This window comes from Eschscholzia californica, unplaced genomic scaffold, assembly GCF_041429995.1.
Source record: "Eschscholzia californica isolate CP2 unplaced genomic scaffold, dmEscCali1.0.p SCAF_1, whole genome shotgun sequence".
NCBI classification, from domain to species: Eukaryota; Viridiplantae; Streptophyta; class Magnoliopsida; order Ranunculales; family Papaveraceae; genus Eschscholzia; species Eschscholzia californica.
The window spans coordinates 51,603,234-51,627,458 of NW_028238198.1; the positions used below are offsets into that span (position 1 = coordinate 51,603,234).

At 39.2% G+C, this 24,225-nt stretch overlaps 2 protein-coding genes across 3 annotated transcripts; one reads left to right on the forward strand and one right to left on the reverse strand.

The window, feature by feature from the left end:
* The first annotated feature begins 6,890 nt into the window (after positions 1-6,890).
* LOC147567496 (F-box protein SKIP14-like) lies at positions 6,891-10,808 on the forward strand. Of its 2 annotated transcripts, XR_015230778.1 has the most exons (4): positions 6,891-7,213; positions 7,317-8,310; positions 8,588-10,570; positions 10,613-10,808. XR_015230778.1 is itself a non-coding variant. In XM_086654119.1 (3 exons), exons 2-3 carry the CDS (start codon positions 7,513-7,515, stop codon positions 9,071-9,073), a joined length of 1,284 nt encoding a protein of 427 aa, XP_086510245.1. In that variant the 5' UTR covers positions 6,891-7,213; positions 7,317-7,512; the 3' UTR covers positions 9,074-10,808. The 2 variants fall into 2 exon arrangements, 1 of the variants encoding a protein (XP_086510245.1); XM_086654119.1 differs by having other exon boundaries at positions 8,588-10,808.
* Positions 10,809-11,169: 361 nt separating this feature from the next.
* Positions 11,170-14,746, reverse strand: LOC147567497 (Tetratricopeptide repeat (TPR)-like superfamily protein). The gene has a single exon (XM_086654118.1). It carries the CDS (start codon positions 14,420-14,422, stop codon positions 11,870-11,872), a length of 2,553 nt encoding a protein of 850 aa, XP_086510244.1. The 5' UTR covers positions 14,423-14,746; the 3' UTR covers positions 11,170-11,869.
* Positions 14,747-24,225: the final 9,479 nt, after the last annotated feature.

Here is a 24,225-nt window from a genome sequence, read left to right on the forward strand (position 1 = left end):
TCATTACTAAGTTATTAGCTGAGAGACTTAAAGCCACGTTGAACCCTATCATTTCTCCTTTTCAAGCGGCCTATGTTCCGGGTAGGCAGATAACTGATAACATCATTATGGGCCAAGAGATTATCCACTCGTTTAAAAAGTTGAAAGGTGCTCACGGCTACTTTGGACTTAAGCTAGACATGTCGAAAGCGTTTGATAGGGTGGAATGGAAATTCCTGACGGATGTCATGAGTAGTTTAGGATATGATGATCAGTGGATCAAGCTCATTCACGCGTATATCTCCACCCCTTCTATGTGTGTCCTTATTAACGGTAGGCCGGGGAAAACATTCTACCCCACTAGGGGCATCAGACAAGGGGACCCGTTATCTCCGTTCCTGTTTACGATAGCCATGGAAGGGCTCAGCAGAAGATTAATGTCTCAGACGGGCCAGAATAGCTTTAAAGGGTTTCCTACGCCTCACTTGGATCAGGAGATAACTCACCTTCTCTTTGCTGACGACTGTATCATTTTTTTGTCAAAAATCTATAGATAACATTCATAATCTTAAAGATATTTTACAGGATTTCAGTGAAACTTCAAGTCAAATGATTAATTACGCCAAATCTAATATCTTCTACTCGAAGAACTCCTATCCCAAGTTTAAACGTATCATAATGAGGACTCTAAAAGTTAGACATGCGGCTACTTCGGAGAAGTATCTGGAAGCGCAGTTATTTATAGGAGCACAGAAGACTAACGTGTTCAAGGATATTCTTGATCAAATTAATAACAAGTTGAACAAGTGGAGTCATTCTTTCCTTTCCCAAGCGGGTCGCACGGTGGTCATATCGGCCATAGCTGCAGCCGTACCCCGATATCAGATGCAGTGCTTTGCAATTCCTAAAGGAATTACGAAAAGCATCAAGTCTGTTCAACGGAACTTCTGGTGGGGTAAGTCAAAAGGTATATGCACCAAAGCATGGTCATATATATGCCTCCCTAAAAGTCAGGGAGGATTAGGTATTCATCTCCCGGAAATAGACAATAGTGCTCTTAACGCTAAGATGGCATGGCGTCTTAAAACTGAACCGGAAGCTATATGGGCCAGGCTTCTCAAAGCTAAATACTTCCCTAATTCGAGTATTCCGGTCCGGCTAAAAACCATCACTCGTGGAATTGGAAAACTATAAGAAAGCATTATAATATGATTAGTGAGGTTTCCACGTGGGAAGTGAATTCAGGGCAAGAGGTGAATATTTGGACAGACAGTTGGATTCCAGAGCTTAATGTACCTATCAATAACGCCAATAACTCCCCGCTTACCAAAGTTGCTCAGCTGATCACTAGTAACAACTGGAACGAAGAGATTCTAAGGGTGAACTTTGATACATACACGCAAGAACTCATCAAAACTATACCAATCAATAATGAAGGAAAAGATCAACTGAAATGGAAGCTAACCAAGACGGGTAGATTCATTGTAGCCTCGATGTACCAGTACCTCATCAACAATAATATAGCGATCAACCCGACTACACGCAACTGGAAGTTCATTTGGAACCTGCCGACTATCCCGAGAATCAAGAATTTTGTTTGGAAGGTCTGCATCGAAGCTCTCCCAGTGATTGGAAGAATTGGCAAATATATTGGTAACAATTATAACTGCCCCAATTGCAATATCACGGAATCTATAGAACATGCGCTCTTACACTGTTCCTTAGCTAAAAACATTTGGTTCTATTTTGACATCATCTCGGAGAATATCCTATCCATCTCCGACTGGATTTTCTCTTGGGAACATAATGGGAACCTTTGCTACACAAAAGGAAATATTCACCTCACTACAGTTCTATGGGTGTTATGGAAGGTTAGGTGTGATCACTGCTTCCAACACGAGATCAATGATTTGAATCACGTTATTAAACTGATAGAAAACTACCCGAAATTAAGCAAAAAACCTAGCAATAATGATAGAAATAATAACTCTTCAACTGATGAAAAATGGCAACCCCCGCCAAATACGGCTATAAAAATTAATGTGGACGCCTCATTTACTAATATTACTTCTAATATGGGTATCAGTATTATAGCACATAATGATAAATCTATATTCATCGGTGCACAAGTAAAATCTAGCAGAGCGAGAAACAGCGAAGAAAGCGAAGCTAAAGCAATCCTACTTGGTATTGAATGGGCTAAAGAGATGAACCATCTTTCCATCATCATAGAAAGTGATAACATCAATCTTATACATCATCTACACAATGCGAAACATGCAGTTCAATGGCAATCTATCATTCATATAAAGAAAATCAAAACATATATCCCAGATTTTCAGATGATCAAATTCCAGTACACCGGAGAGAGCTGAATCAGAATGCAGACAAATTAGCTAAATGGGCCAGAAAGAATCAGCGTAACAAAGTATGGTCGAATGTACCGAGTATTTTAGTGAATAAATATTGTAATAACGTTTTGATTTAATTTAATGCAATATATTTCAACAAAAAAAAAATCACTTATATATCTTTGTTAGAATTAGTTTTTTGGGAGAACATTAGCCTAAATTTAACACTGAGAACGGAACTTAAGTAATAGGCCAATGATGACACAATTAGACTATTTGACAAAACCAAAACAAGTTGAAAACATAAACACTTTAGTTGTTTGAACAAGAAATAATTATTGAGAGAAGTCAAAACTTAAACTTGTTAAAAACAAAAATAAATTTGACTTAATATATGTCCTCAAGCCTAATTTGTCAAAAGTAGAAAGGAACTATGACTAATATATGCCCTCAAACAACTTGTTAAAAGTAGAAAAAAGTTAAACATAAGCCCTCAAAATCTGTTTTGGTAATTTGGAAAGTAGTTTTGATTTCAAATATATCCCCAAGCCTGTTACATATATTTGGCTTCCCAGAGATTTAGTGAAGTTGGTGCCTTGTTATATGACATGGAGGACCATGATTGGTCAAGAAGGATATACACATGATAAGGCTAACTTAGTTATTAAGTCATTTGAGCAAGAGGTGTCCTAAGTGGATGATAATGAATTGAAAAGCAACACCTAATGCTTGCATGCAAGAATGATACGTGGGTATGTAATTAGACTTTGGTTTTGGGTATACATACCCATCCCATACTCTTTTTCCAGAGAGAAAGTAAATGAAATACCACTTTTCTACTATAGTCTTGAATATCATCTTTCCCTCATACTCTTATACTTTACTGAAAGGATTTAGTTTATAATTATTATCAAACAACCAAGATAAAACTACATTAAAGCCTAAATTATTAAAAGTAAAAAAAAATTATGATTTAGCATATTTCTTGAAGTCTGACTTGTTAAAATCAAAAAAGAAATGATTGTTTAGTGTATATCCTCAAACCTAGGCCTAACATATGTTCGCAAATAATTTGTTAAAACTAAAAAGAACCGAATATTTAACATGTATCTCAAAAACTTTAATTATTAAAAGTAGAAATAAATTACGATTCACCGTATGTTTGCAAGCTTAACTTGTTAAAACTAGAAAGAAATTATGTTTTAACATATTTCCTCAAGCCTAGTTTGTTAAAAAAAAAACTTTTAAAACCATATTTCATTCATAAGTGATTAAATCACTGATTTACATGGACAAAATGATTATTCCTCTCGGTTCAGCGACATATGAGTTCCATAAGTAAATTCTCAGAACTTTGAATGTAAAGTACCTCGTGAGGTGAGAGAAATTGATTAGACTCTGACGAAAAAGAAAGAAGAAAGAAGAAAGATGAAAGGATCCTAAAGATCACAAATTAAAAGACCCTAGAGGTCAACAAAAATGAAAATAACCAAACTAAATAAAATTACATCAATAATAATAAATCTAATAAAAGTGAAATCTTGATCGGTCTTCTCTTGTTTTGTAATTCATCTTCAATCTTCTTGAGATGATCATCGTAGAAATAGGCAACATTAACTCTTCTTTTCTCATGACCTCTATATTCATTCTTCCATTCTATAACCATGTAAATCACAAAAAAGTTGATTATATCCTTCATCTAAATGTAATTTTTGTAAGGCGATCCATGTTGGAGAGAGGAGAACGAGAAGAAGAGAGAATTGACGATCATGAAAATGATATTATTTGAGTTAAGAGAGAAAGAGAAACATTGTTTAAGATGGATTAGATTCCGTAATTTCTCTCTAAAAACATACAAGATCTTTTATAGATCTAATAGAACATAAAAACTAAAAGAGGAAGATCCAGAGGAGGGATCCCTCCTCCAGAGAAAACCAAGATCTGGAAAAAGTTTAAGAAAGATAGAGAGAAGAGAGGAACGGTTATGGGAGAGAAGAGAATCACTTGTGTTTTTTTTCACATGTTTTCTCAAACCTAGCTCCTTAAAATCAGGGTCGGCCCTAGGTAGCGATGGTCCTAAAGCGAACTCTAAAATTGAGGCCCTTCAGACAATTTATAAGAAAATTTTATATAATTTTGTTACCTTATTCCTATTACTAAGGTGTAGTTATTGTTAGGTTACATTTTTCGGATGCACGAACAAATTTTTATTTATAAAAGAATTAAACAATGTGGAAACAAAGTTTTGTTTAATGAAAGTACAATCTTGCTGTCAATTTTAATATGAAATGCATATTAATTTCAAATATTTGTAATAATTATAAATCTTACATACCACTTTGTTTATGATAAAAAAATGAGAGATCATTACAGTAGCATTTACATTAATTTCGATTGGTATAACAACTTTTTAAATTGGTTCAAAAGAGAAAACTTTCTTAGTAGATAGTTAATTTTGGTAATGTCATGTATGTGATAAAATTTAATTTTCACGAAACAAAACCTCTTATAAAATAACCAAAATTTTGTTAAACCTCAAGTTGCAATTATGTAGCGAAAATTACATATGAATAACAAAAATAACATATGAATAACAAAAACTACTTCCCAAAGTAAAAGTCAATTTAATTTGTATTGATGATCAAGAAATTTCAACAAGAAAAGAAGATCAAGAGAATTGATTAAAATAAGAAATCAAATAGAATATCCATGAAATAAATTAAGGGTTATTTCCCTAATGGCCCCCAACTTTGTGACCAGCTTCCCGCCTGGCCCCCTACTTTACGAGAAATACCCATATGGCCCCCTTCCGTTATAACACCGTCACTCTCTCTCCTCCATCATGTTTTTTCTCTCTGCCAACTCACGCCACATCATCTGTTACGCCACCTCGTCACCTTCCCCGGCAGAGGTCGCCGGCCGGCCAAATTTCCGGCCGGCGACCTTCAAGCTAATTTTTTTTTTTTTCTCTCTTCCTCTCTCTCTCTCTCTAAAATTACTCCGGCGAACCCTTCGCCGGAGTGGTCTGTTCGTGAAGAGCAGACTCGGGTCTGTTCGTGAAGAGCAGACTCGGGTCTGTTCGTGAAGAGCAGACTCGGGTCTGTTCGTGAAGAGCAGACTCGGGTCTGTTCGTGAAGAGCAGACTCGGTCTGTTCAGTGAAGAACAGACCTGGTCTGTTCCTTGAAGAACAGACCGAGATATGTTCTTCACTGAACAGACCTGGTCTGTTCCTTGAAGAACAGATCTCGGTCTGTTCTTCAAGAACAGACCACTCTGGCGAAGGTCTCCCTTCGCCGGAGTAATTTTAGAGAGAGAGAGAGAGGGAGAGAGAGGAAGAGAGAAAAAAAAAGATTTTTTTTTTTTTTTTTAGTTTGAAGGTCGCCGGCCGGAAATTTGGCCGGCCGACGACCTCTGCCGGAGAAGGTGATGAGGTGGCGTAACAGATGATGTGGCGTGAGTTGGCAGAGAGAGAAAACATGATGGAGGAGAGAGAGTGACGGTGTTATAACGGAAGGGGGCTATATGGGTATTTGTCGTAAAGTAGGGGGCCAGGCGAGAAGCTGGTCACAAAGTTGGGGGCCATTAGGGAAATAACCCATAAATTAATTGAGATTAAAAAGAAGCAAAAAAAGATTATGAGGAGGGATCAAACTCATAACCTCTCTATTTACAAGAGAAAGGTTTGCCACCTGAACTAAGTCTACATATGTTACTATGTAATGTTTAGTTACTTATATATTTGTTCACCACTTAGGGGCTCATGTTTCCATCATGGCTTGGGGGCCTGCTTAAAATTAGAAACATATTATAATTAATGTTGTAAATCAATCCCACATTGGTGGTGCAGTGTGGTGCTCCTCTTAAGAGGTTAAGCACCCTTCCCTATTGAGGTCTTTTAAAACCGCGAGGTTGAGGTGTGTCAAAGCGGACAGTATCACTAGCATCCCTGAAGGCTGGTCCGCACCATCCTATAACACGTTATCAGCACGATTCGCTCTACTATGATATGATCTTGGGAGAGTGTGTTGTAAATCAATCCCAGATTGGTGGTGAGATGGAGTGCGGTGCTTCTCTTAAGAGGTTAAGCACCTTCCTGAATGAGCTCAGATGTGTCAACGCGGACAGTATCACTAGCAGCTCTGAAGGCCGGTCCGCACCATCCTATAACAATTAACCTGTATTGATGCCAACTTGTTAAAATTATAAATAATTGCTCATGATTTAAAATATATCTTCAAGCTTAAATTGTTAAAAATAGAAATAAACCATAATTTAACTTATATCCCCAACCCCAAGTATGAAGGGCTACAAGGACCCAAGTTAAATTTTAAAAATAGAAAAGAGAAGTAAATACATGTGTGTTTGGGCGGGCGTTGTGTTGAGAGAGATGAGGCGCTTCCCGAACGATTCGCGCCACATTTTACTTCTTTCTCTCTCTAAAACCCACACGTGTCAGTTTTCTACTTCTTTTGGGTCCCTAAACTTAGAAATTTACGGTTTTCTTTTCTCCTTTCTATTCTCGTGTATATATTCTTCGCAACTCTTCTATTTTTGGGTTTATCTCTCTTCTCTTCTCTCTCTCTCTCTCTCTAGTTTTTCGATCGGGGAATATCGGAGTCGATAGAGAAGAGGTTCAAGTTGTTTTCGTTTGAGTAATCGAATTCTCTTTTCTAGGGTTACAATCTCCAAAAAGGAAACAGATCCTTATCTCATTATCTCTCTCTCTAATTTGCTCATATTATCTTTTAATCTCTCTTTTTCTCTCTCTCTCTGTCAATTTTGTTCATATCGTGATCCTTTAAAAGATAAGAGTTCATAGGGTTTTTTGATTGGGGTTAATTTATTTGATTCGGGGTTTGGCTTCGATTCTATAGGAGAAAAGGTCGGTTTTATATTCTCATTCAATTCATCTACCAGTTTTTGTTTTGTTAGGTCAAAATGGGAAAGAATTGATTATTATTTTTCTTTGAAGATTGTGTTTATAGGTATGATTAACTTTCGGAATAACCAAGAATCTCAGTGAAATTTATTTGGTGATTTTGTATTTTTTTTAATTGCCATTTGAAATCGAGGGTTTTCTTGTCCGATTTTTTTTAGAGATTTTGTGTTTATAATTTAGGGTTAGTATTAGGGTTTCGGTTTGGGAAAAAAAAAAAAAGCAAAATATAAGTGCCTTATAGGATGACCTTGAATTTCACTTGCCATAATTTATATCCTCCAAATCCCTCAGAAGTAGGGATCACTGAGAGAAAGGAGGATAGTTGGGGTAGAATCCCTCATTTTAACTTGGAATATTTTGGGATTGATATGGGTGACAGTGGAGAAGACTTCTTTGGGTCTGTTCGATTACCAGTAGATCCTTTTGGGATGATGAACATAACTGGTTCTTCTGGGGCAATTACTGGTGGAGTTGAGAATTCTGATTCAGTAGTTGAGAACGAGAAAAGGAACCCTCAGATTGATCTTGGAAATGGTTTTGATAGATCAAACCCATCTGCTAGATTTGAACAAGTGCTAGAGGAAAATGATCTAAGGGTTGGATCATCTGATGCTCGACGACAAACCCATGTTTCTGATTGTAAAGGAAAGGGAATTGTGATTTTCAACAATGAAGATTCGCTGGTTATTGGTAATCGAAATGGAGAATTTAGCGAGGGAGCTAGTAGTTCGTCTAGTGGAGATGGAGAGGCTCCAAATGAGGGTCTCATGTATGCCCTTAGCTATTTGAGTATACAAGATCTTCTTTCTACGGAAATGGTATGCAGAATAATGTGTTCTGTAGTTCGGGATGATTCGCTTCTATGGAGGGATATTCACATTGATCATCATCCACTGAATGAGAAGGTTACTGATGATTCTCTTCTACAATTGGCTAATAGGGCTCAAGGCAATTTGCAAAGCTTAAGCCTGGTGGAGTGTTGTAAGATAACCTGTGATGGTCTTAAACGTGTTCTCGAAAGCAATCCAAGAATAACAAAGGTCAGTTCTTAGCTGTTTTAGCATTGATAGAGTGATTTTACTATCGTAATCGAGTTAATTGTAGTAATATCTCTGCTAATTTATTTTGTAATTTTCGATTGTCTCTTAATGATAATAACATACTTGTATTGGTTATGGATTTCTACTTTTGCTTCTTATATCTCCTCATAGGTAAATAGTTATTAGGGTTTGTTTATGTTGGTGTCTTCTTTCTTTCTAATGTTGGTGGGTATGTTGATTAAGTGAGTTATGATACATATCTCTCTTCTCTATGCAGCTAAATGTTCCAGGATGTACAAGACTTACCATTGAGGGGCTTGTAAATTGCTTGAATGCTTTTAAGACTATAGCCAACCCAGGCATAAAGCAGCTAAGAGTTGGCGGGGTTTACGGGATGGCACTCCCATATTTCGAAAAGTTGAACTCTTTAATTGTTGTAGATGACTCTGTTCATCTAAACTCCCGCAAGCCAATGTTTTTTCGGAAAGGCAGCTACTATCTCCCTTACGATGATGATCGTGCCATTGATGTGGAGACTTGCCCTAAGTGTGACAATCTGAGATTGATCTATGATTGTCCAGCAGAGGGTTGCCAAGAGGAGAAAGACGAATCTCAATTGTGTAGGGCATGCATAATCTGCATTCCGCGGTGTCGCGAGTGTGGAAGGTGCGTTACCAGTGATGAATTCGAGGAGACGTTTTGCTTAGACTTGAATTGTTCAGATTGCAAGTATCAGAACGACTCCCAAGAGGGGGACAAATAGGGTGGTGATCTTTAACAACGTAGTATCTTCGTTTATGGAAAGAAAACGTTTTAACAACGTTTGGCTTCTGATTATGGACAGCATAACTCAAAGTAGCTTTGGAAATCTATAATGTGGTAATAGAATAGAGCCAAAATTATTTTTGTGTTTTCGAATTGCCATCATCTCAGCTAGCATGTTTGAAGGGGTTTAGTTTCTTACTGCTTGAACTAGACTACCTTGAGTAACCGATTATTGCAGCGAGGATGATGAAGGATGGAAGAAAAAAATGAAAAAAAAATAGAAAATGGGGAAAAAAAACAAAAAGAAGGATGATGTATATAGTAAGAGGGATGGAACAAAATAGAAAGCTTGGAGCTTTTCATGGAATTTACTGTTTTGCTGGTATATCAATTGTAGTGACAGAATGTTCTCTTCTGGGGATATGAAGCAATTAAGAAGCAGTTAGATAAGAACAGTTCTCATTCTATATGCACTTGAGATCAAATATCGGTCGTTATCGGCAAAGTGGGTATTAATTTTTCTGAAAAACACAAGCAAAGGACTGGTTTTGATTGTTGCTGCTGAAAAGAAAATTGTGTTAAAAAGATCGCTGCTCTTAACTTAGAAAATTTCAAAATTGTGAGCTGATCTTATGAAGTGAGCAACTATGGTTGTTCTTGGGGTAGGTGGGTGGTATCACTTCTGCCATTGCCCCTTTTTGTTGCAAATTACTATTTGAGCAATATTCCTGTTATGTGTGTTCTTTTCAAAAACCCTGTTTTCGAACAGCGGTGGTGTTGAATATTGTCGGAGGGGTTGTTGAATAGTGGCTCTCTGACTTGTTGTTTAGAGATGGTTTGGGGAATCAAGACCCTGTGATTGCACACTGCAGGGCAATTATGGTCTTAGAGATTGATTGTGTCTTGGTTCTAGACCTACCTGAGAGATGTATCTGGTTCTCGACCTGGTTAAGCTTTTGCTGGAAGATCAGGAAGACATTTTCCGGTATAATCAAAAGAGATGCCTTTCATATTGTATCTGGTTCAGGCTTTACTGAAAGACCAGGTAATGCTTGGAATCTCATCTATATTATGGTTGCTTCAAGGATTGATACTGTGCTTAGGTGCCTGAGCCCAAGTCATCTTGCAAAATCTATTATATGACTCCCTTATGAGTGAGGGAGATTTCTTTGAGCCCTCCCGACAGGGTTAAGTTTCCGTGAGCAAGAGGCTCCTAATCCAACAAAGGAAGCAATAGTCAGACCCTAAGGATGTTTCTGGTAATGCACATAATCTTCATACACCTTGTTTCGGCACAAAAAGAGTGTAACTTATCGAGACGATGAATTGGCTCCTGCTCATCAATGTAATCCCTTAACTGAGACAGGATCACAAACCTTTTATGCCGGTACAAGATATATGGCCTGTCATGGGGCTACGCTATCGGAGATAATGTTCGTTGGCTTGAGATCATCATGTGGTTTCAATGTCTCTGGTTCACGTCAGATGTCTAGGAGTTGGTTCCGATGTCCGCCGAACTGGTTCAGACTCAATGAAGACTTGGTTCCGGTGTCCGCCGAACTGGTTCAGACTCAATGAAGACTGAGGTATAGTTTTCTCCAAAATCTGTTAGTCTTTGTATTGTTTTATTCAGTTGACTCTTTTGTTGTTTGACTATGTTGATGAATGATGTAATAACTATAAATCGTTTAGATTGAGTTTTCTGCTTTTAATGTCTTAAAACTTCACTTTTATAATGGTAGGCGTGCAAGTGGATAGACGAAATTCGTAATCGATTTGCATTCGTGTTGCAAATATAGTGAGATGTGGATGTCAAAACCTGAAACCTAAAGCTAATTAGCTGTAAGTTGATAATCCATTCACCCTAAAGTTGCTGTCTGTTGAACTGTTGTGCCTCCTTCAGTTCTTCCTTGAACACTCCGAGTTGATTTCTCATTCTCCCCATCTTTCTGATCTCTATCTCTGATCTCTCCATATCTGAACTACATAAATGGAGCCATCATCAACTCTAGCCCTTAGGGTTTATTTCTTTCTATGTAACTGTTTTCTCGCTGTTTTCTCGCTGTTTTCATATACTAATTAAGGCTTGTTATATTTGCAATGAAAAAATTCAATTGAAATTTAGACGAATTTGAACTTACGGACTTATCTCTTTCAAAATCAACTTTAATCCAATACCCGTTACCATATGGGATAGCACATTTGCTATCCTTTCGGATTTTGGATGCTTATCAGATATATGGTTGATATGATTTATTCCAAATTCAAGAATCCAAGGGTTTCTAGTTGCCAAACAGGCCAAGGAATCACGTCATGTAAAGGTACTCAACATTGACCAAAGTTACTGTTAGCTCTTTGTTGCTTTTAGCAATTGGGTAGGCTCTTGTAAAGCTTCGACCTTTCGTCCTCCTGGAAGCCCAGAAAAAGATACTGATAAACTCACACTGCCATTGAAGCCGGAGCCCGGAGCTTCATATCTATGACAACTTACAAGTTCAGAAAATGTTAGCAAAGATGAGAAAGGCCACATTTATTTTGCTACCATGTCGGAAAAACTGCATTATGCCCACTAAAATTCTGTCAAAACCATTCACCCGTCATTTATGATTTGAGGTGAGTTCCAGCACCACTTCAGAATAACTCAAAACTAGCTTATTTATGAAAAATCAGATGTTCACCCGACCCTTTTCTTGCATAGACGGAACGACGAAACAATAAGCTGTTCCAACTTCTGAATTCATGTTTAGTGTTCCATGTTTGCATTGAATTTTAACCTCACAATCTTTCTTATCAATCATTCATCAAAGACTGCAGCTGTATCAGGGACATAACCAGCACCTTTGAGTAATTCCGTCAACTCATCCAACACCATATATATTGATTCAGCTTCACTATGAGCTTTATCTCTTGCAATGAACGTATGGACATTGCTATTCACTTCAATCCAACTATGTCCTGGTTCTTTCAACACTTTATTCTTGTCCATTCTCTTTCTTACATTTTCTACTTCACCCCACATACCTTTCGATGCTAAAATATTCGAAAGTAGTACATAAGATCCACTATCATTTGGATCAATCGAGATTGCCTTCTCTGCTGCATATTTCCCTAAGTTGACGTCTCCTACCATTCGACACGCACTAAGCAAGCTTCGCCAAACAATTGCTGGGGGATCGATCGGCATTTGATCAATGAACTCCTTGGCTTTACTTAGTTTCCCCGCTCTGCCCAAAAGACCGACAACACAAGCATAATGTTCCGTTCCAGGTTCAATTTCAAAGACAGGTTTCATCGATTCGAAGTGATTAAGCCCAATCTCGACAAGGCCTGCGTGATTACAAGCAGATAACACACCAACGAATGTTACATAGTTGGGATGTATTCCTTCTTCTCGCATTCTGTCAAATACCAATAAAGCTTCTTTGGCATGCCCGTGCTGCGCGTATCTCGAGATCATGGAGTTCCAACACACAACATCTCTTTGCTTTGCCGAGTCGAAAAGTTTTTGAGCTTCTCCGATGCTTCCACACTTTGCATACATATCTACAAGCGCATTCGAGACGAATGGCTCCAAGTCAATACCAGTTTTTATGAGCTGGTTATGGAACTGCTGACCATGTATAAGACTAGCTAGGTTGCTTGCTGCTGTTATAAGAGCAACAAATGTGAACTCATTAGGTTTAATTCTTGAATTAGGGAATTCTAAGAAGAGTTTGAGTGCCTCCTCGCCTTTACAATTTTGGGTATATCCAGAAACCATGGCATTCCAAACTACAATATCTCTTTCGTTCATCTCCTCGAATACAAGTCGTGCATCATTAACAGAGGCACACTTCGAATAAACATCAATTAGAGCACTACCAGTATATATATCCAAAGCAACTCCAAATTTTACAATGAGGCTATGAATTTGCTTGCTCAAATCCATGATGGATAGTGAAGCTGAGATCCCCAGAAGACTAACAAATGTTAAGAGGCTAGGACTTAATGAAAACCTCATCTTTTGAAAGAGTTCAAGTGACTCATGAAGCTTTTCCTCGCGTGCATACCCTTCGATCATGGCATTGTAAGAAATCACATTATGTTCCGTCATAACATCGAAAGCTCTTCTAGCATCTAACAGCGAACCACATTTAGCATACATATCAATCAAGCCATTTTTCACGAAATCATCAGATTCAAGATTGGATTTGACCGTGTAGGAGTGCACTTGTATCCCTTGTTGCAGGGCTTCCAGTGAACCACATGAAGTTAAAATGCTAGTGCAAGTAAACCCATCGGGTCTCCAACCCAGACGAGTCATTTCCGAAAAAAGCTTCATTGCATCATGATGAAAGGAATTCTGCATATAACCAGCAATCATGGTAGTCCACGAAACAACATTCTTAACACACATTTGATCAAATAATTTACGCCCAATCGAAACTTTATGACACTTCAAATAAAAATCTATTAGCACATTCATCACGGAAAGATCGGTTTCTGTTCCATTTCTCAACACATAAGCATGGATTTGCTTGCCTCCATTGAGAAATTCCAACACAGAACATGCACTAATCACACTTGAAAGAACATATCGGTCGGGAATCACATCTGTTTCTCTCATTTGGTTAAACAACCTCAAAGAAACTTCACTTCTACCGCTTTGTGAATAACAAACAATGATAGTGGTCCAAGTAACTGCGGTCTTCACCGGTAAATCATCAAAAACAGATTTTGCTTCCTCTATATGTCCAATTTTCGAATAAAAATCAATTAGAGAGGTTCCCACATAAACATCTTGATCAAAACCTGCCTTAACAACAAATCCGTGCACTTTAACCGCTTGTTCTACATCCCTTACTTGCGTACAAGCACGAAGAACACTAGCTAAAATGAACTCATTAGGATTCTCAAATGAAGATTCCCGAAATTGCGAAAATAGCATCAATGCTTCTCTACCTTTACCATGTTGGGTATACATGGAAATCATAGTAGACCATGTAACTAAGTTCTTCTCAGACATTTTATCAAACAATAAGCGCGCATCGACAAGGCAATCTGATTTTGAGTAAGTACTAAGTAGAATATTTGTTAAAAACAGATCAGATTGATAACCCAAAACAATAATTTCTCCATGAAGTTTTCTGTTGTAAAGATAGGGTTTATCTGAAATATGGGCTTGCAAGAGTTGAGCGAGTTCATGCTTTCTCTTACGGGTTTCATGACTAGGCAAATGGGGGATTTTAGGAAGAAGTGAAGAACAAAGAAGAGTAGTAGAGAAATTCAAGGTTAGATTTTTAGTAGGTTTTCTGTAATTTTTGCTACAGAATATAAGGGAATTAGTTATTGAAAAATTAGCTCTCATTTTTTAGAGAGCGAATTTTAATTTATATATATGTACATAATGAGAGAGATTAGAGAGAGAGAGAGAGAGGCAACGGGTGATAAAATTTGAAAAGTAGGTAAAAGGAAGTTTATGTATTTGGAGGGAGGTTTCCGATCAAAAGTTTTTTTTTGAATCCAAGGGAAACATATCCATTAATAGTGATAAAATCACAATGATACAAGGATAATAATTGTTATTTCTCTCTGTCGGATACGTCATGCTATTTACATACCTGTAAATGCAAATGCCTCCTAAAGGGGAAGAAATTGGACTAGACACGGACTCAAACAAAAGACCCTAAAGGCCGACAAAAGATCCTAAAGATCGTGAATGAAAAGACCCTAAAGGTCGACAAAAGAAAACAGTAAAACTGATAAAAGAACCGCAGCCTTGTTGCCGGAAAACCGTCGCCATCGCCGGAAAATCGTTGTCGTCGCCGGAAAACCGCCGATGTCGCCTGAAAACCGCTTTCGCCACCTGAGAATTATCGCCATCTCGTCACCACATAAATCACGTCACCACCACACCATCATCGCAAAGCACCACCCCCTCTCGCCTTAAAAACCTATCGCTCCACCACCCCCACCATCCACCACCATCAATAAAACACACCCGAAACCCTCTTCTCCACCACCACCCACCACCATCATGAAACACTACCACAGAAAACCCACATCCCTCTTCTCCACCACCACCCACCACCCACCACCAACATTTATACACCACCACCAACCATCACATCACCACCACCACCATTGTTAAACAAATCTCTTTGTTCCACCACCACTCCATCTGTTGGTACTTTGAATTTCGAACCCTAGAAGAGAAATAGATAGATTCAAGTGTGATTGAAGGCTTCCAAACCTCTATACAACCACATAAAAACCCTAGTTCCTCACCAACCTCAAACCCTAGTTTTAGATCCACTTCTTTTCCCTTTTCTGTTCCTGAAATCAAAACCATCTTTATATCCTTCTTTAAAAGCCTACCTAAGATTGGGATTCTTCTAGATTTAGTGAAGATCAAATATGTCTTCTTCTTGAGTTGGATTCAGAGATAGAGTTTCCATCATTCCCCATTTTCGAGTTAGATAGAGATCGCTAGTTCCTCGATTTAGGTTTATAGCCCCAGACCTGAAATAAAAGCAATTTTATTTATGTTACACGAACTATTAAAGGATCCGGCGAAGGGAAACCCTTCGCCGGAGAAGCCACTGACGATTTCTGAGTTACTAAGAAACGGTTATATCCTCTCTCTCTCTCTCTCTCTCTGAAAAAGTAGCCCACCCACCTTTTTTCCGATCAAAAGTTTTGACAAAACGACTTTTCTCATTTTGAATGAAGTAGTGAACGGCCAGATTGTTGGGGCAGACCACATGCGGAAAGGTGACGTAGTCAACCACAATAATTCAGATAGTTTCTCTATCCTCACGACCTGACCAATTGGAGTCGACCACCTTTTAGCCTGTGATCATCCCCAAAAATCAAGGCATTTTTGTTTTGAATCACCCTTGATTTAGAAACACCAACTTAAATGTGAAAAGATACATTATTTATTTAAGTTAGAAAACTTTATAGACTAACTAATGACCCTTTAAGTTACCAATGCACAACTATCCTATGGTACATTTGGAAAGTCAAGCTGTGATGCATGCTTTCAATGCACTGACCTTGTCCAGGTTATGACCAAATTAGGGCATTCCCTATCAACTCGGTTAGACCAAGCATGCCCATAAACAATAAGACTGCTAGCATATGGACTCTTCCAGCTCAACCATTTCTCAAAATCAACATGGATGCATCGTTCAGAAAAGGAGAGACAAACATAGGTATCACCTTTCATTATTCATGATCATAGAGCTAAATTTATTGCAGCGAAAAATTCGACATCTATAGCAAGAACCAGTGAAGAAAGCGAGGCAAACGCTATCTTATCTGGTCCTCTATGGGCGGCAGACAATCAACACCACTTTATATGCATCGAAAGCGACAATAAGAGTGTTATCAACCATCTCAACGACAAGCGGAAAATCGTCCAGTGGCAAACTTCCCCACAGATCAAACAAATGGAGAAGCTCACTCCCGCATTCACTAGCATCCAATTCAGACATACCAATCAAACCAGTAATGTTCAAGCCAATAAACTAGTTAAATACGCAAGAAAGCGAAGTCTGGACAAAATTTACGTTTAAGTATTAATCTACTTTTCCCTTTCAACAAGAAAAACTAATGTGTTCAACAGAAAAAAAAAATAACTTGATAGACTCATACACTAACAATGTAGTAATCAAAGTGCACATCTAGGTTGGAAATGTTGGCGGTTTAAATGAGCTTCTTGATAGATTCCATGAAATAGGGATGGTCAAATCAATAAACAATTACTTTGAGGAGGCATCTTCAATTGACAGTCAGAATGGTACACCAGAACTCTAGAATAGTATTGGTCAAAGTGTTATGTTGCACACATATACGACTGTAATAGCTTTTTGACCAAATTTGTCATTTTTGGTTTTTGCTGCAAGTTCCTAGATTCATTAAGAAACAAAAGTATTTACAAGAGTCTTGTTCTTATAGCTCCTGGATCTCTTGTGAAGTTTTGGGAGAGGCCCATCTACAAATGTTCTTTGAATTATTTAGTTCTTGAATTACATAAAAATCTGAGTTCAATACCTTTTTCGAAAAATTAAGCTTCTTGGCTCATTACAGGGCTGGCGATTGCTCAACACTTTCCGAGCCAAATAATGATCAGCTATGACGAAGTTAAGAAGTCAACAAAAAAACCAAGAAATTAAGAGGTCAATTTGTATTCAAGTCACCAGAGAGGCGAATTTGTCAGAGCTCTGCTGATAAGCCCAGAACTCGGTATGAGTTTCATGATGAGACATGAAAATGTCCCATCTGAGTCAATTCACCTTAGCGAGTTTGTCAATTTCGAAGTGTTAGTATAATGATTGGTTTACTTGATTAGGTCTCTTTTATGGAGTTTAGAGTGAAAAACAGATAAAAAATGGAAGAAAGACACGCGAGGGCCATTTAGTCAATTGATGTGATGGGTATTATAGTAACGACCAAGATCAATATGCGGATGAAATGTATAGTCAAAAACAAACTCGGCGGCGAAAACATAAGTCAAATCGGAGTCTGGACAAGAAAGTTATAGAAGGAAGAAGATTTAAGGGATTCAGGACTAACACGGTAAGCATTTGGGCAAGCAAAACAAAACGAGACTAGGTGGCGCAATCTGGGAAACGTCGCAACTTAATTTCGTAAAGCACAAAGTACTTTATCACGCCTCGAAATTGAACCTTCCAGTACATCACACAGCAATTTATTTTGTGGCCCCAAGCGTCTATCTCCGTCCAGATCCGCGCAAGTTTAATCCACGACCTCTATGCGCGTCTCACCGTGCTTATGATGTTCCGCGAGTTACCAAAGCTTGGCTGGCAAGGGCCTGATTGTCTGTTAGGCGAAGCAATCTAACGTCCATACTCCGAGCACACGTGTCAGTCAACATCAACGTCTTCTCTCAACCAACGGTTCCTGTTGTTATTTTAGAAACCGCCGAACAATCCATATTACCAAAATTAATACAGACGCATCTTTTACTAAAATCAACAATTGTATTGGTATTAGTCTAATTATTCATGATTACCAAGCCAATTATACTGAAGCAAATGTTGCAACTCTTACAGCTCGAACATCAGAACAAAGTGAAGCCAAATCTATCCTCAATGCAGTCAGATGGACATTGACCTTGTTAGAACTAAAAGTCGCGGAAGCTATCGAACCTATCCTAGAAATTGATCCGATTATGAAGATTAATCGAAAAGCTAAGTCAAAATCAAATATGCGAACAGAATTCAACGAGGTTCGGCTTTAAAGCCTACGTCCTCGGGCGAACAAGAAATCTTTATTGAAGGATAGATGAAGACGACTCACACAACCCGCAAGTTCGTCCCAAGATGGTACCGTATAGTAATAACCTTCTATACTAAATCTTCGACGACCGAGAAATTTAACACCGCTCAAAACTATGAACAAAAAATTTCTCTCTCACTTGCTCTCTCTCTTTAGCTCTCTCTAAAGAAGAGTTGTTGTTGCTTGTGTTGGTGTTTTGATTGTGGTGATTGGATCCCCTATTTATATATTATTATAAGCCGACAATTGAAGCCAATTTGAATCCAATTTAGAAACCAATTGAGCTTCACCAACCGACTTCAACCAACCGACTTCAATTGATTTCCAAAAAGCTGCCTCCAATTGATTACCAAAACCGCCTATAGCTGATGTGAAACCGCCTCTAGGAATCCAACCAAAACTGCTTCTTACAATTCTCCACCTCGTACACAATTTGATATACTTCAAATTTTGGACGAACACCAGGATACTCCTTGTAAGATATGTCTGCTTCTTGTAACTTCATCCGACTGCGCCATATGACCATGGCTGCCTACGTACCCTTTTACAGGATCAAGCCTACCGTAGTTCTACCAACCCTTCACATAAAGATTACCTTGTCGCCATTACGCCCTTTCGGGCAACTTAACACGAGCCGATTTGTAGCAATTCCAGACAATGCTGAAACTTGCTACATGTCACCGCTTTAGTCAACATGTCCGCGGGATTCTCATCTGTGTGTACCTTCATGAGAGAAACATCACCTTCCTCTATGACATCTCGTACAAAGTGATACCTGACATCGATATGCTTAGTACGAGCATGATGGACCTGATTCTTCGCCAAGTGGATCGCACTTTGACTATCACACCATACATCCACGCACTCCTGCTTAATCCCTAGATCATCCAGAAGACCCCACAACCACAATGCTTCCTTCACACCCTCGGCCATAGCCATATACTCGGCCTCCGTAGTAGATAACGCAACTGTAGATTGTAACATCGATCGCCAACTAACTGGAGCACCATGTACCCTAAATACATAACCAGTAGTAGATCGTCTTCTATCTAGATCGCCAGCATAATCCGAGTCAACATAACCGCTTACCTGACATGTGTCTCCACCAAAGCACAAACCCGTATCAACGGTACCCTTCAAGTACCTCAACACCCATTTCACAGCTTCCCAATGTGTCTTCCCCGGATTTGCCATAAACCTACTAACCACACTGACCGCTTGTGAAATATCAGGACGAGTACACACCATAGCGTACATTAAACTGCCAACTGCACTAGCATACGGTACACGATCCATATGATCCTTCTCCACCGTAGTAGTGGGAGATTGTTTTCCCGAGAGCCTGAAGTGTGGTGCCAAAGGTGTTGACACCGCCTTCGCATTCTGCATCCCGAATCGAGAAACTACTCGTTCGATGTAACCTTTCTGATTCAAGTAAAGTTTCTTACTTGACCGCTCTCTCTTAATCTCCATTCTCAGTATCTTCTTTGCAGCGCCCATGTCTTTCATCTCAAACTCTTGACTGAGTTGAGATTTCAACTTATTTATCTCCACCATGCTTCGTGAAGCAATAAGCATGTCATCCACATACAAAAGGAGATAAATAAAGTCACCTTCGCGAAGCTTCTTGATGTATACACAACAATCATAGTCACTTCTGCGAAAACCATGTTTTAGCATGAAAAAATCAAATCGTTTGTACCATTGGCGAGGGGATTGTTTCAATCCGTAAAGAGACTTTCTCAAACGACATACTTGATTTTCTTTGCCCTCAACCTTGTATCCCTCAGGTTGAGCCATATAAATTTCTTCTTCCAAATCTCCGTGCAAGAAGGCGGTTTTAACATCGAGTTGTTCCAGCTCAAGATCACTGTGAGCAACAATACTCAATAGCACCCGAATAGAAGTATGTTTCACGACCGGTGAGAAAATCTCATTGTAGTCGACCCCTTCTTTCTGTGCATAACCCTTGGCCACTAGTCTTGCCTTATACCTTGTACCCTTGATTTCGGAAGAATCCTCTTTCTTCTTGTACACCCATTTACAACCAATAACAGACTTACCTTCGGGCAATGGGACAACCTCCCATGTCTGGTTCTTGTGAAGAGACTCCATCTCTTCTTGCATAGCAACCAACCAACTCTCTCTTTCCTCCGCGGTAATAGCTTGTTTGAAGGTGACCGGCTCGTCGTCTTCCACCGAGAGTGCATATTCAACCACATTTGCCTGCCCGTAATGCCTAAGAGGTTTGTCTGACCCTAACCTCTGTACCGGCTTATATAACCGTTTCGGCCTAGTGTGTACCGAAACATCCTGCTGTTGTTGTTGTAAAACTTGTGTACCTTCCCCTTGAACCTCTTCATGATCGGGTTCATCAATTTTCTCATCCTGAGTATTATCCTGATGCTCCACCTGATCATGATTCCTAGAAACCCGTTGGTCTTCGGCTTCTACTTCCACTACTTGAGCTTTAGTAGACCCAACATCACCACAACTAGGCACCGTAGCTTTCGCCATAGCTACAATAGACGACTCATCAAACACCACATCTCTGCTGATTACAAACTTCTTGTCTTCCGTACACCATAGCCGATAACCCTTGACTCCTGTAGCATATCCTAAGAAAATTGCCTTCTTTGCTCTATTGTCAAGTTTGTTACCTTTAACATGGTAATAGGCCGTACAACCGAAAACCTTAAGTCTCCCGTAATCTGCATGTTCACCTGACCACACCTCGTAAGGTATGCCGCCATCTAAAGAAGAATGTGGAGATCTGTTCACAATATAACAAGCTGTAGCAACAGATTCTGCCCACCATTCTACGCCTAATCCCGAATTGGAGCGCATACATCTAGCCTTCTCAAGTAGTGTACGGTTCAATCTCTCTGCGACTCCATTCTGTTGAGGTGTGTTTACTACTGTCCAGTGCCTCACAATGCCTTCCTGATTACAAAACTCCTTGAATGCCCCATCCGTGTACTCGGTCCCATTATCCGATCTTAACGTCTTCAGCTTTCGACCAGTTTTGTTCTCAACCATTGCTTTCCACACCAGGAACGTGTTGAATACCTCATTCTTATGCTTCAGAAAATAAAGCCAGACAAATCTCGAATGATCATCAACGAACGTAACAAAATACCTGGAACCACCCTTGGAAGGTAACTTTGTCGGTCCCCAGACATCGGTATGTACATAGTCTAATACCTCTTTGCTCCTGTGCTTGCTTGTAGAGAACGTCACCCTGTGTGCCTTCCCGAACACACAATGCTCACAAAATTCCATGCAAGGCTTCTTCATGTCCTTCAACAAGCCTTTCCCGCACATCAAAGATAGACCCTTTTCTGACATATGCCCAAGGCGCATATGCCAAAGCCTCGTACAAGCCGTTGGATCCCTTCCATTGATTCCTACTGCTACATCTCCAGTAATTGTTGTCCCCAAAAGTTTGTATAAATTACCGTAACGAGTACCTCTCATTACCACCAAAGAACCCTTAACGACTTTTATGGAGCCATTCTCTATAATTATCTTACAGCCGTTCCGCTCCAACACACCAAGGGAAATTAGATTTTTCCGCAAATCGGGTATGTGTCTTACGTCCGTCAATGTTCTCACCACTCCATCGTGCATCTTGATCCGTATTGTTCCGAGTCCCACAGTTTTACATATACTATCATCACCCAGTATAACTGTACCACCATCTATACTCCTATAGGTAGTAAACCACTCCCTATTTGGGCACATATGGTGTGACGCCCCTGAATCAAGCATCCACTTATCGAAGATCTTCTCAGACACCTCTGTCACCGAGAAACATTCGTCCGCCTCTTCTGACACATATCCCGCCTCTTGCATCTCTTGTTTCTCCTTGTAGCCTTCGTTCTTTTGCTTCAACTTTCTCTTTGGACAAGCCGCTTTAAAGTGGCCAAGCTCACCACAACTAAAGCACGTTTTCTTGAAAGAGCCTCTAGATTTGGATCTAGATTTCCCGCCCTTTCCCTTTCCCCTTTCATTACTCCTCCCCCTCGTTACAAACAACCCTTGTGCTTGATCCTTGTCTACTCCACCCGACGCCATACTGCTAGTAGCAACCTTACGAAGGTCATCCGCTAATAGCGAATTTCTCGTCTCTTCCATGCTTAGACTATCACCAACAAGCATCAAAGTTTGAACAAGGTTTTCATAGGAGTTTGGCAATGAAAGTAACAATATGAGGGCTTGGTCCTCATCCTCAACCTTAACATCAATATCCTTCAAATCTGAGATAATCCCGTCAAACCTATTCACATATTCCTGAATAGAAGAACCCTCTTCCATTCTACATGTGAATAATTTAGATTTTAAGTAGACCTGATTCGTTAAAGTTTTCGTCATGAAACTGCTTTCTAGTCTTAACCACACACCCGCCGCCGTTGTTTCTTCGTCTACTAGGAACGCCACGTCCCTCTCAAGACACAACATAATGGTAGCCCGTGCTTCGAGATCTAACTCCTCCCAATCCTCATCTAACATATCTCCTGGTTTCTTTCCCGTCAACGTCATGTGTAATTTCTGTGAGATTAGCAAATTCTTCATCTGCATCCGCCAATAAGAAAAATCGTTTTTCCCATTGAACTTCTCTATCTCATATTTTCCTGATTTGACCGTACCACTTCTCGATCCCATCTTCTCTTCGTTCAATTTCAACAAGACTCTGGTACCAATTGTTAGAACTAAAAGTCGCGGAAGCTATCGAACCTATCCTAGAAATTGATCCGATTATGAAGATTAATCGAAAAGCTAAGTCAAAATCAAATATGCGAACAGAATTCAACGAGGTTCGGCTTTAAAGCCTACGTCCTCGGGCGAACAAGAAATCTTTATTGAAGGATAGATGAAGACGACTCACACAACCCGCAAGTTCGTCCCAAGATGGTACCGTATAGTAATAACCTTCTATACTAAATCTTCGACGACCGAGAAATTTAACACCGCTCAAAACTATGAACAAAAAATTTCTCTCTCACTTGCTCTCTCTCTTTAGCTCTCTCTAAAGAAGAGTTGTTGTTGCTTGTGTTGGTGTTTTGATTGTGGTGATTGGATCCCCTATTTATATATTATTATAAGCCGACAATTGAAGCCAATTTGAATCCAATTTAGAAACCAATTGAGCTTCACCAACCGACTTCAACCAACCGACTTCAATTGATTTCCAAAAAGCTGCCTCCAATTGATTACCAAAACCGCCTATAGCTGATGTGAAACCGCCTCTAGGAATCCAACCAAAACTGCTTCTTACAGACCTGAAATACACTCACATCATAATAGAAAGTGAGAATCAAAGCTTAAATCATCATCTTCATGATCCACGTTAGAAGATTCAATGGCAATCCGCATATCACATCAAGCAAGTAAAAGCGCTCATTTGGGAGTTCAACAACTTCTCATTCGCTTACATTCTCAGTGCTTAAAATTCCCATGTGGATAAGCTTGCTAAATGGGTTCATAAAATTCAGAGCAATAGATATCGAAAATACATTCCAAAGTTAATTCTTAAGATGTATTATTTTTATGAGATTTGACTCTAAGAGTGATTACATTTCAATAATTGATACATCATGAATATAATATGTAATACATCCTAAATTTGAATAAGTACTATAACCGCCAATTAAAACATTTTGGGTCCTACGAGCCATCCTAAGAGCCTGAAAGCCTATCTACTAGAAATAAAAATAAAAATTGTTACTCATTTTAGTCCAGATAGATACCATTGTATCATTTTTCTAGGTAGTTAGAGCAAGTCCAATGGGCAGCGGTCCCAGGGCCCTTAATTCACCTTTTCATTCAAATTTAAGGGCCCGAGCTCAGACCCTCAAAATCAGC

Bases quoted from the DNA above. Each gene is read 5' to 3' on its own strand.
- LOC147567496 (XM_086654119.1), top strand. From the start codon at position 7,513: ATGACCTTGAATTTCACTTGCCATAATTTATATCCTCCAAATCCCTCA. The intron at 8,311-8,587 runs GTCAGTTCTTAG...TTCTCTATGCAG, and splicing joins GCAATCCAAGAATAACAAAG to CTAAATGTTCCAGGATGTAC.
- LOC147567497 (XM_086654118.1), bottom strand. From the start codon at position 14,422: ATGAGAGCTAATTTTTCAATAACTAATTCCCTTATATTCTGTAGCAAA.